Source organism: Acanthopagrus latus, chromosome 1 (assembly GCF_904848185.1).
Source record: "Acanthopagrus latus isolate v.2019 chromosome 1, fAcaLat1.1, whole genome shotgun sequence".
NCBI lineage: Eukaryota > Metazoa > Chordata > Actinopteri > Spariformes > Sparidae > Acanthopagrus > Acanthopagrus latus.
In genome coordinates, this window is record NC_051039.1 from 434,693 (window position 1) to 446,887 (window position 12,195).

The 12,195-nt window shown below is 46.3% G+C and overlaps 2 protein-coding genes across 6 annotated transcripts; both read left to right on the forward strand.

The window, feature by feature from the left end:
• Nucleotides 1-1,323: 1,323 nt before the first annotated feature.
• On the forward strand, nt 1,324-8,041 carry LOC119024109 (3-oxo-5-alpha-steroid 4-dehydrogenase 2-like). 5 transcript variants are annotated; one of them, XM_037106609.1, is made up of 6 exons: nt 1,324-1,943; nt 4,614-4,939; nt 5,681-5,844; nt 7,190-7,291; nt 7,390-7,540; nt 7,638-8,041. In XM_037106609.1, the coding sequence occupies exons 2-6, from the start codon at nt 4,647-4,649 to the stop codon at nt 7,702-7,704; spliced, it is 777 nt and encodes a 258-aa protein (XP_036962504.1). In that variant the 5' UTR covers nt 1,324-1,943; nt 4,614-4,646; the 3' UTR covers nt 7,705-8,041. The 5 variants fall into 5 exon arrangements, with proteins under 5 accessions (XP_036962504.1, XP_036962487.1, XP_036962497.1 ...); XM_037106592.1 differs by lacking the exon at nt 1,324-1,943 and adding an exon at nt 1,957-3,360 and having other exon boundaries at nt 3,916-4,939; XM_037106602.1 differs by lacking the exon at nt 1,324-1,943 and adding an exon at nt 1,957-3,360.
• Nucleotides 8,042-8,222: 181 nt separating this feature from the next.
• On the forward strand, nt 8,223-10,029 carry dpy30 (dpy-30 histone methyltransferase complex regulatory subunit). The gene is made up of 5 exons (XM_037106790.1): nt 8,223-8,287; nt 8,764-8,804; nt 9,266-9,313; nt 9,403-9,545; nt 9,874-10,029. The coding sequence occupies exons 1-5, from the start codon at nt 8,278-8,280 to the stop codon at nt 9,944-9,946; spliced, it is 315 nt and encodes a 104-aa protein (XP_036962685.1). The 5' UTR covers nt 8,223-8,277; the 3' UTR covers nt 9,947-10,029.
• The last annotated feature ends 2,166 nt before the right edge of the window (nt 10,030-12,195 follow it).

Here is a 12,195-nt window from a genome sequence, read left to right on the forward strand (position 1 = left end):
GGTGTCAGACCAACCAAGACAATGTTTGTGTTTGACGGGTCGTGAACCAACAACCTCTGAGATTCAAAACATTTTGACAAGCAGCTGAGCCGTTCACCTGCAAGGTGCAGACATCAGTTCAAACAGCCAATAATCACACCTGTACATCATTTAAAGTCTTCCATCTGCTGCTCTGAATCTGAACTTTAGTCTTCTTAAAACATGAAAATGTTTCAGTTTGTGAAGTCAGTGCTTGAGCTTCAACACTGTGTGTGTGTGTGTGTGTGTGTGTGTGTGTGTGTGTGTGTGTGTGTGTGTGTGTGTGTGTGTGTGTGTGTGTGTGTGTGTCAAACAAACCAACTTCAAAATCGCGTCGACTAAACTTCGTTCGTTCCCCTGCTTGTGGGATTGCTGCCGTGGACAGACTGGATCCTGGAGGATACTGACAGCAGGTGAGTCCGGTGGAGCCAGCTAGCTTGATAAAAGCTAGCTAGCAAGACTGGATTTTGTAGCTCCTCCATTTTAAACTTCATCTTAGTCTTCAGGATGACAGTTTGTACTATGTGCATGGTCCGATACCTCAGCGCTTTATTACCTCAGTATTTCATTTTATTTTAGAACTTTACTTTTTTATAATCTACACTTGTATTGTGATCGTGTTGTACTTGAACGGACCTGCTGCTACAATTACCTAATTTCTGTCAGATGTATTTGTTATTTTGAGAGAAGACGAACCACATCAACCACCCTTCTACCATTTATTTAGAATTGTATCATTAAGTAAAGCTTGATCGATCCAGGACTTTCTCTGTTCGCAGGCAGCAAAGCTGTTAACTGCAGCCAGCCGCCAGTTGTTATCTTTGACCTTGGCCTGTCCACCAGCTGTGTTCTGTCTCATACAGGAGCAGGATGATTACAGCTAGCTGCAGTTAGCATCTCTCTGGTTCCTCTGTGGGATCAGTGAACTCTATCTGGATTATTACAGAAAATAATCTGTAGGTTCTGATCCGTCCAGGTTCTGTTGATCCAGATAATCTCCACAGATGAACTCCACTCTGTGATGTGTGAAGCTACATTAACTGTGTAGCAGTAAGAAGCTAATGTTAGGCTACAAACAGACGACATCACGGTCACATGACTGAAACGTCTCCACCACTAAGAGTCTTACTGCACAATTACTATCCAGGTTTTCTATAAACTGATCAGTGTACAAGTTGTAAAGTCAGAGTTAGAACAGTGTGGAACTAAAGTGGCCTCTGAAGACGGACTAGTGAGTAGATGAGTCTCCGTGTTGCTGTGAGGACGTTTAATGTCCCCGACAACCTCTGTAGTCTCATTCAGACACTTGTTAGCAACCGCTAACTGTTGTTAGCACATGAAGAGCTTCAGGATTAAACTGTGGGACATTAATGATGATTTTAAAGGTTCAGCCTGTAACAACACACCTTACTTCTCCAACCAGAACATCAAGTCTTTCAACATTTTAGTGTTCAGTGAAAATCATCAGCTGCTCTGTGATGTTAGAAGAAGGTAAAATAAACAGCACAGATGTGGCAATAACATCGACCCGAGACCTGGTACCGGTCCACGGCCCGGTGCTGGGGAATCTCAGGACATGAGAACATGTGCAGCTGGCAGTGTTTCATTCAGCTGACTGTCAGACGAGGAACAGGAAGTGCAAACGTGCACATCACATCTTGGTTTCAGGACCCGCTCCTGTGGCACCAACACCACCATCTTTATGTTGGTGTTATTATTCATATTATGTTGTGCTCATGAGCGACAGGTCAACGACAGCTACAGTGTGCTGTCTGCAGGCTGCTGACAGAGCTACAGCCCGTGGAGCCAGGGCGCTTCGTCTCCTGGGGGGAGATCCGGTTGCACAGGACCGGTTTGGTGAGATTGTTGGCTGAGAGCAGCAGCAGAGCTGCGACCCAGGAAGTTTCTGCTCCGACAACACAAAGGTAAAAATTTCCTCTGTTTGTATAAAAAGATAGACAGGTGATGTGATCCGGAGGAGTCCTGCTCCGCTGAACCCAAAGAGTAGTGATCGAAGTCCATCGTGGAGGTTCTGAGTGGAGGCTCTGAGTGGACCACATCGAGGATAAAACAAACAATCATACCACTCATCTGGGCCACCATTACATATTTATTACATAGATGACAGATGTAGAGATGGACCACAGGAAATGATGACGGTATTTGAAATGGAACGGAATGTTTAATCAGGGCTGAAGCCCAATGAGCAGAGCTGCACTGTGCCCGATCATTAATATCAATATTATTATCATTAATATCAATATTATTGTCATTATTATCAATATTATTATCATTATTATCAGTATTATCATTATTATTATCATTATTATCATTACTATCATTAGTCTTGGCCTAGGAACTCGGAAAGGTGCGCAAATGCATGTCAACATATAATGAAGCAGATCTGCCACATGGTGGCGTCTCATCAACAAGGAAGCACAGATGACTGACAGGTGAGTCCAGGTGAAGCTGGACCGATGACTGACAGGTGAGTCCAGGTGAAGCTGGACCGATGACTGACAGGTGAGTCCAGGTGAAGCTGCTCCACAGACACACCTGTGGGAACAGATTCTGGGCTGTATATAAAATGGAGCAGGTGTACTTCCATCTGAGGGCTGAGGTTGGGACTAGCTCAATCAAACCAATAGGGAGCATTAACCAGAATCTGAAGAGCCATAATGATTGATGGAGGTAGGCGTGGCCTATCATTTGATTGGCCAGGCATTGTTCAGAACTTCACCTCATGTGGCTCATCGCTGCCTCGGTGAGGACGTCTGGAACCTGAAGAACAGCTGACACATTTATCACTGCAGATTTCTTTAAACATTTGATTCTTTTTACAAAATGGATGAAAACCCCGACAGGGAGGAAGCAGCTGCACCGAGACATCTGCTGCTCTAGATCAAGTCTGCAGATACTTCAGCTGTTCAGCAGAATGCTGCTACTCTGTTTTACTGTGAAGCTCCAGAACTGAGGACTCACTGCTCCTTTAAGTTCTTAAAGGAAGAAAAGTTCTTCCGGCAGAAAAATTGGATGGATAAAATATTGGTGGCAGGTCAGTTGGACCTTGGACGTTCAGTCTGCGGAGGCACAGCTGCCTTTTCACAAGGAGACGCCACATTATCAACAGTTCTCTGTTATAATGTGTAGTGATTTAGATCTTGACCCACCAAACATCCTGGAAAGTGACAAAGTTACGTTTTCACTCTAAATGACATGATCATAGTCTTCATCAGTAAACTGGACGCTGGGACGGAGGCTGTTTTCTGGGGGAAAGTTCACTGAAGTCTCGGTCTGGAGTGCTGAAGGTCACAGTAACAACAGTAGCTACACAAACACCTGGTGAGTTAAAGTTTTCTGCAGGTGACAGACGCTGTTTTTCAGGCAGAAATGTGACAAACAGGCAGGAGGACAGACAGGAGGACAGACAGGAGGACAGACATATTTTACAATATATATAATATAATATAATAATTAAGAAATGATTGTATGTTGTGTTCAGTTTCATGCTGTGTTAAACTTAGATGCTAATTGACCTCCTCAGCTCTGATTAACAGCCTCCAGCCTTTCAAATGCAGCTGACAGTGGCAGAGTTGCATTTTCATTGGAGGACAGGTCACAGAATATTTTACACCTCAGACTAGCACTGTGTTTGACCGATGTGTTGTGTTTTAACCGCATAGTGCAGCATCACCTGCACATCTCGTGTTCCCCACATGTTGCAGGTATTAACTGCAAAATGTGCAGTTCATGGAATTCGTCTCTCTGAGACCTTCGCCTGTCAAATTCACGCAGCCATTCTTCATAAAAACTTTATTTTCTGTCCTTGTTCGTCACACTTGTGTCTTCAGACTCTTTCTCTGAGTAAGGATCTGACTCTGGCACACTCAAATCTAGATTCCAGATTCTTTGATTCGCCCCTTTGATGTCCCACCCCGACACCAGGACAACTGAGAGGGGGATGCAGAGTTTGGCAGAAGATGATGGAAGCACCACCACAGAAGAAGAAGCAGCTCCAACAGACTGAGGCGGTCACACAGTTGTTTCTCATAGAGGACTGAAGCACATCAGAACCTGTGCGTCCAATCAGACACGTGCGGCTCACAAGCATGAGACAATCAATGAGAACATTCCTCTGAAGCCCAGACAGGACTGACAGACGGACCAGAACCAGCTGCAAGAACCAGTATCTGCCACACTGCAGGCCTCCCACTCACACTGCCAGACTGCAGTTCTGAGCAGCGATGAAGTGAAAAAGGCCCAAATGCCCAAACACAAAGCTAACGACTGCATCCACAGTCTCCATACAAACTGCATAATATAATATAGATAGAATATGATAATTGATAATAAAGGTGTGACCTGTGACCTGAACCTCTCCTGTGTGCTACTGAATCCACCAGGAGGTGAGGCATGATGTCACGAGCTCCCTCATTGTCCCACACAAACACGTCCTTTGTCCACACTGGGCTTATATGGATCTCACGTGACCACATTCTCAGGACTCGGGACCTCCTTCCTGGGTAACATGATGTGGACTCTGATTGGTGGGTGGACTCTGAGTTCTGTCTCTGTCTCTCTCTGCATGCTGGCAGTTTGGTGGAGCTGAGTTGAGCAGCAGTGGGCTGATGGAGTGTCGGGACGGTGCTGTGTCCTGGCTGAGCTGGGCTCTGATCGTGGGGGGCGTGGCCTACCTGCTGGAACAGACGCGGCACCACACACCTTACGGTCGCTACGTGAAGCCGAAGGGACCGTGCTGCCCGGCCGGACCGAGCTGGTTCCTGCAGGAGGTCCCGGCCTTCCTGCTGCCACTGCTGCTACTGCTGTTCACGGAGGAACCGCACACTGAGCCGGGGACGAGCCGGTACTGGACCGGGAGGATGCTGCTGCTCTGCACCTTCATGGTGCACTACTTCCACAGGTCAGACCTCAGATCAGACCTCAGACCTCAGATCAGACCTCAGACCTCAGATCAGACCTCAGACCTCAGATCAGACCTCAGACCTCAGATCAGACCTCAGGTCAGACCTCAGGTCAGACCTCAGACCTCAGATCAGACCTCAGACCTCAGATCAGACCTCAGACCTCAGATCAGACCTCAGACCTCAGATCTCAGATCAGACCTCAGATCAGATCTCAGATCAGACCTCAGATCAGACCTCAGATCTCAGATCTCAGATCAGACCTCAGATCAGATCTCAGATCAGACCTCAGATCAGACCTCAGACCTCAGATCTCAGATCTCAGATCAGACCTCAGCTGTAGTTCAAAATGAAATGTATTACATATTACTTGTTCGCTCCAGTTTAAATTAATAGATTACTGTCTGGTGGAGTAATATTACTCATTACAGTACTCTGTAGAACAGTTCAGCAGCCCCGGTGAGTTTAAATAAGGTTCTGGACTCAGGACCGGTTCTGGACTGATGAGCAGATGATTGATCATGAGACAGGAGCCATTAGATGTAATACTCTTCTCATATGAAACAGGATGAAGGAGCGACATCACAGTCAGCTGCCTCCAGAACCTGGTGCTGTTCTGACCCTGTCTGATGGCGTCATGTGACCCGGTGACTGATGGTCACGGCGGCCATGTTGGAGGTGAAGCAGCACAGACACACTTCATGTTATGGAACAGGAAGTAACCTGCGTCTGTTCTTTAGGAGTTTCATCTACGCCTTCCTGACCAGAGGACGACCCGTCCCGCTGTCCATCGTCCTCTACGCCGCCATCTTCTGCTCGCTCAATGGCTTCCTGCAGGGACACCACCTGCTGCACTGCGCCCGGTTTGAAGACACCTGGCTGACGAGCACTCGCATGGCTGTAGGTGAGTCACAGTGATGTCCTCACAGATGCTCAGGACGCTCCTGAGAAATGTGACCAGGCTGCAGGTGTATGACCTCACCATCAGTATGTGATGACTTAACACACGTGAAGATGAAGCTTACAGAGAGGCAGGTGTGCTGATCAAGCCGCTGGCTGCTGGGACGTCACAGAGCGTCACAGTGTTAGTTCCTGCTGCTGCTCGTCCTGCTCCCCTCGGCTGAGTCGGACTCCAGCTGGTCTGGTTCTGCCTCTGAGGCCTCGGAGGAGGATGAGGAACCTCCTGTGTGCTGTGACGTCTGCAGGGATGTGTTTATTCACAGAACACCAGTAACCTGGTGCACCATCAGGCACAGAGCAGATCTGAGCCGGTGCAACTGCAGCACTTCATACAGTAAGAACATGGAAGACAAATGTCAGGTTCAAACAATGTGGACACAAAGACAGGGGGGGGACATTTAACATGGTGATCAAACCGGGTCAAGACGTCCTTTGTGTGTCTGCAGGAGACAGACAGGAGTCAACGTGATTTCTTCCTCAGGTCTCCAGAGAGAACCAACAAGACCAGTTCAGTTTGGGTTCTCGTGCTACTCATTGTTTTTGTTATTGAATTAGTTTATAAGGCGCGCACACACACACACACACACACACACACACACACACACACACACACACACACACACACACACACACACACACACAGAATGGCACTAAATGTCCCTGCCATCTCTAAACGGTCAGTGTGTTTGTCCAGCATTTGTTTGTGTGCAGTGCATTGTGGGAGTGAAGCAGTGGTTTGTTCCTCAGACAGTAGGTGCGGTCAAGTTGAACTCCTGCAGCAGTGAGATCTGCTGGCGACTGCAGGGGCGGAGCTACAAACGCTGCTATGAAGTCGGACACTCTCTACGTGACGGGAACAGAAATAATATACTGTGCACTTGTCAGTGTACACTGTGCAATGACAATAAAAGGATTCTGATCTTCAGGGTTGTTGTTACATGAAGGATTTTATAGGTTTCTTCATGTTGACTGTCCCACAGCTGCAGCCACACAGCTGCTACTTATCTGACAGTGTGTGATGTTTGAGTAGAAAAGAGGCGCTTATGGATATGAAAATTCACCGAAACCGCCTCGTGATAAGTTGAGGTCACGTGACATCGAATGTGGAGCAGAAACCATCCAGGTCATCATGGACACATTTTAACCAGCATGCATCACAATTTAGGCAGCACGTGATCTTGAACTCACCTTTTATGAAGCAGATGTAACCGTCTACGGTCATGTGACGTCCTCCAGCACACTTCCTGTCAGAGTGAGCGTCTGACACTTCCTGTTTGTCTGTGACGCAGGTCTGCTTCTGTTTGTGGTCGGAATGACCATCAACATCCACAGTGACCACATCCTGCGCAGCCTGAGGAGACCAGGAGAGATCGCCTACAGGATCCCCCACGGTGACTACATCTGATCCACATCAGATCCTGGTCCATGACAGAAGTCATCACTGTCAGCACCTTTCACTTTTAACCCTTGCACCTTTATTTCCTCTAAGGTGGGATGTTTGAGTTTGTGTCGGGAGCGAACTTCTTTGGGGAGATCGTGGAGTGGTGCGGTTACTTTGTGGCTGCTGGGTCTTTACCCGCCTTTGCCTTTGCCTTCTTCACCATCTGCTCCATTGGGCCCAGAGCCTGCCAGCACCACAGGTAGCTCTGTAATCTGATTGGTCAGCGGCACCACAAGTAGTTTTCCAGGTTTTTTGGTGCAACATGACTTGAGTTTGTCCCTCCTGTCGTCCTGCAGAGACTACCAGCGGAGGTTTGAGGGCTACCCTCGCTCCAGGACGGCTCTCATCCCCTTCATCCTGTGACGAAGGACGAGGGGCTGCAACAAACTCCCACTGATGATGCTGAGCTGAATGTTGAGTGTGGTGGCATCTGATTGGCTACACACATGAAGTCTCTCTGTTAAACTCTGTGCCTTTTTGTTATTTTAGTGTTTGTATTTGATTTCATCCTTCATGATTATTAACATAATAATAAATCAGCACTTTTAACTGGAGCTAGAAGCTAACAGACCCACAGCTGTGTCCAGAACCACTGAGCCACACGAGCCACACCGAGCCCACAGCACCAGCCTCTGACATGTATGATGTATGATATAACTTTTCACAATAAAAGGTACAAATCATATACAAAAAACGTAAAGTCGAGATTTATTTTAAATCAAACTAGTCGTAAATGTTGTAATTTGCATTATAAACATAACTACGTAAATCAGTATGAATAAGTGATACGTAAAAATGTCAAGAAGGATGGACGCCCGTGCTTTTATTTTGAAGTACATTTACAAACTCCCGCGAGGCGCCCGGATGTATTTCCTACGTAGCCCTCGAACAGAATCGACGTACGTCAGATATCCTGCGTAAATATCCACAACAAACATGGCGGACGGTAAGTTCATTGTTGACCATTGATCGAGTTTTTCGCAGTTTGTGTCGTGGTTCTGTTTCTCTGCTGCGTGTTTCCGGTTCGATTTGATGAGTTGATGACACGGTTCAAACCGGAGCGGTGGATTCTGACTCGGTGATGACGTTCATCAACCGGGCAGACGGCGGTAACGTGATGCTAGGCTAACTTACCGCCGCTTCAGGCGCCGTGCAGCGCGACCGACACCCGAACCAACAACAACCGTTTGTGTCCGTGGGTCAGAACTGAGTCTATTAGAGTCTCTACAGAGTCCAGTAGGGACGCTCCAGAGTCCAACAGAGTCTCCGCAGAGTCCAGTAGAGTCCTACTCGTGGTTCTGACCCGGGTTAATCAGTTAATAAGTCCTGTCAAATTACATTTCTGAGAAGTTCTTCAAAGGTCGTCTTCATCTTCTCTGTTTGTCTCCGACAAACATTTAAATGTTCTCGTTTGTCTTCCAGATCACACAGATGCAGATCAGTCCATGGAGGGACACACACCTGTGAGTACACACTGAGACACACACACACACACACACACACACACACACACACACAGAGTACAGTGATTAAAGGAGCAGTCCCTCATTTATTATAAGGGTGATTCAGTTTTGTGTCTGTGTCCAGGACGTATTTAGCCTAGCTTAGCACAAAGACTGGAAGCAGGGGGAAACTGTTAGCTGATGACTAACAGCAGGAGGGAGAATCAGCAGGTGCAGATGTTGCCCAGTGACGTCAGTCCATTAATCCATCAGTAATTGATTAGAGTTGATTCAGCGTCTCGCACGTCGTCATCCTCCTGCTGGGTGTCTTGTTGTGTGTCATGGCTGACACATCGAGCTCTGAGCTGACACGATCTCAATGATTCGCTGATGAATCAAACTAATAATCCTCTGATCAGTCGAAGATGAAATAATGTTTTGTGTTGTGAACGTAAAGATGATGAACATGAATCCTCCTGCAGGTGTCTGAAAACCCTCATGCAGAGTACGGCCTGACAGAAAACATCCAGGTAACACACACACACACACACACACAATGTGCACAGTGCAATGAGAAGGTGAAGGCAAACTCCCAGCATGCTTTGCTTCTGCTCCACAGAGGACGGTGGAGAATGAGAAGGCGAGTGCAGAGAAGATCTCGAAGCAGAAGGTGGATCTGCAGGCGCTGCCGACCAGAGCGTACCTGGACCAGACGGTGGTCCCCATCCTGCTGCAGGGCCTGTCGGTGCTCGCCAAGGACAGGTCAGCCCGCCGCCGCCGCCGCCGCCACGTGGCATCTATAGTACCGATATTACAACCAGAATGTTAGTTTACGTCAGAGTGAGAGGAAACGGCTGTGTGATGTTCTGTCATAGACCTCATACCAAGACAGTGTTGAGGTCCAATCAGACTCTGAAGAAGAGATATTATTGGCTGCTGAGGTCACTAGTCGACCAATCAGGAGCTGCAGTTTTCGTTTCTGCAGCTCATCTAATAAAAGTGATTGAAATCAGTAATTAGTGAATTTGTTGGTCTTCCTTTGGTTTTTGTTTCTTCACTTCACAACTTTTCTTTGCTTTATTCCCTGCAGACCTCCGAACCCCATCGAGTATCTGGCCGCGTTCCTGCTGAAGAACAAATCCCAGTTTGAGGAGAGAAATTAAACGTTTCATTCAGTAGAAACTCGTTTTTTTGTTAATGAACTGTTAGACTGTTTTTTTTTTTAAATCCAGAATAAACATGTTGATGTGAAAGAGGAGCAGACTCTGGGATTTTATTCTGAAAGGATCATTGTGCTCCGACTGTCTCTGAAGGTTCAGTTCAAGGTGTTGTGTGTTTCTGAGACCATCAGATGGATCATCATCACTCCTGTGTGTTTAGCTTAGCTTAGCATAAAGACAGGAAGCAGCAGAAGAGCAGTGGAGCAGTCTGAGTGGGGAGAGGTGTGAATTGATCTCGTCCCACCTCCTCCACATGAATCTGTAGCCAATAATCCAGCAGACTCCCTGATTTAATCTTTACTTAAACACAAATATACAAATACTGTAAATTACCGGATAATAGCCGGGTTTCAGTTCAGGGTCCCCTTCAAACGCCGGTGCAGGTGTATATTTAGGTAAATAACCTTCGATTCCAAATAAATGCTGAGTCTAATGATTTGTTTTAACGTGACCACTGACACTGCACATTTTTCTTCTTCGCCTTTTCCCGTATTGTTCTTTCTGTCAGTCAGTATCACGCTGATGGTCGCCATGGCTCCGGTGCAGCAAAACAATACGACTTGAAATTCAAACTTTGTCATAAGATTTGCAGAGAAACTCTGGAGAAGCAGCTGCTAGACGTTTCTCTGTCGACCTGAGGAGAAACTAGCAGCGGGGCCAGGCTGCCTAGCGAGGAGCCCGAGGTTCACATGCGGGGATGAGTGATCAGCAAACGGGCCCAACACGAGAGAGAGTCCCGCAACATGATCAGGGCGATGGAGAAACAAACGTCCGCCACCGTGAGTGACAGCAGAGATGTTTCCTCCGCCGCAACTTCACTTTCAGAAGACGCTCAACTACTGAATGAACCTCCTGGTCCCAGAGAAACACCTGTCTGTTAACTGACTGAAACAAATAAACGCCCCGGGTATTATTTGGTAATTTACGGTATATCATGTATTACCAGATTATCGACATTATCTCATCTCAATATCTCAAGGAATAATAATTTAAATCTTCATTCAGACGGACATTTTTAACCAAAGTCTTTCTGGTAAATGACTCGTGACGATCTGTACTAACATTGTTGGCCAGGAAGTGTACAGATATACAAATAAAGTATACATTAAAGTAAAATGTTGTATTATCAGAATCAACACCAACATTTATGAGGACGTTTTATTTTGGGGACTGGAAGTCACATAAACCTGTTGGTGCCCTCTGCTGGCCACATCATGTCCGGTCCTCTGTCGACCCGTCCAGCTCAGAAGCCTCTTCGGTTCTGGAGAAGTAATATAATAATGAAATGTCATCGGGTAACGTGTTCGTGTCCAGTTGGTCGGTGAACGGAACCAGACGGGAAGCCAGAAACTAAAAGAGGCTCAAGTTTCATTTCATCATTTTATTTCATTACAGCAGTTTAACAGTTGGACTTGATTGCACAGAAAGATGAAATCAAAGAAGTTTGACACCTGAATCACTTTCTACAAAATGTATATAAAGCCCCCCCCACCTGTGTGTTAGTAATAAAGCTAAGAGACAGTCTGGTGTTCTGCAAACAGAAGGAACATCTGGAGACAAACGTCTGGTTCTGTGTGTGCTGACACCACGGCAGGACTGGACCTGAGCAGCAGCTCGGAAACAAAATGATTTCAAAGTTGAAAAAGAGTTAAGTTGTAATATTTCAACCATATGTACACATTTTGATTTAGAGCCAAACAAACGACTAAAGATTCAGTTCAGGATCAAAGTGGATGTGATTCTTGAACACATAAATATCTGATGATTAATTTCCTGATTAAATTTTTTTGTCTATCAAATATTAGAAAAACAGTGAAAATGACCTTTAACCATCCAAACTGTGACAGACCAGAAACATTAACTTCACTGTGACAAAGAAAGGCATAAAAAGTTCACATGAGAGCAGCTGGAGCCGCGAGTCCGTCCAGTCACAGCTGCAGCTCCATCTACACTCGTCTCTACATGTCCACCTCAAGTTCTGTTGACTGGATCGGTTCTGTTGGCGTCGCTCTGACTGTGAAGTGAGACTCCATAAAAATCTGGTTTGTGTTTGACTGACTGACTGAAAATGTTCTGTTGTTGAATCATTGACGAGTTGTATTTATTCTGCTTTTATTTCAGTTCAGTGGTGACATTTGTAATCAAACCCTCATGAAGCTGATCTGAGTCCCACATCACCACAGAAACATTAC

Bases quoted from the DNA above. Each gene is read 5' to 3' on its own strand.
- LOC119024109 (XM_037106609.1), top strand. From the start codon at position 4,647: ATGGAGTGTCGGGACGGTGCTGTGTCCTGGCTGAGCTGGGCTCTGATC. The intron at 5,845-7,189 runs GTGAGTCACAGT...TCTGTGACGCAG, and splicing joins GAGCACTCGCATGGCTGTAG to GTCTGCTTCTGTTTGTGGTC. The intron at 7,292-7,389 runs GTGACTACATCT...ATTTCCTCTAAG, and splicing joins CGCCTACAGGATCCCCCACG to GTGGGATGTTTGAGTTTGTG.
- dpy30 (XM_037106790.1), top strand. The intron at 8,805-9,265 runs GTGAGTACACAC...ATCCTCCTGCAG, and splicing joins CCATGGAGGGACACACACCT to GTGTCTGAAAACCCTCATGC. The intron at 9,546-9,873 runs GTCAGCCCGCCG...TATTCCCTGCAG, and splicing joins TCGGTGCTCGCCAAGGACAG to ACCTCCGAACCCCATCGAGT.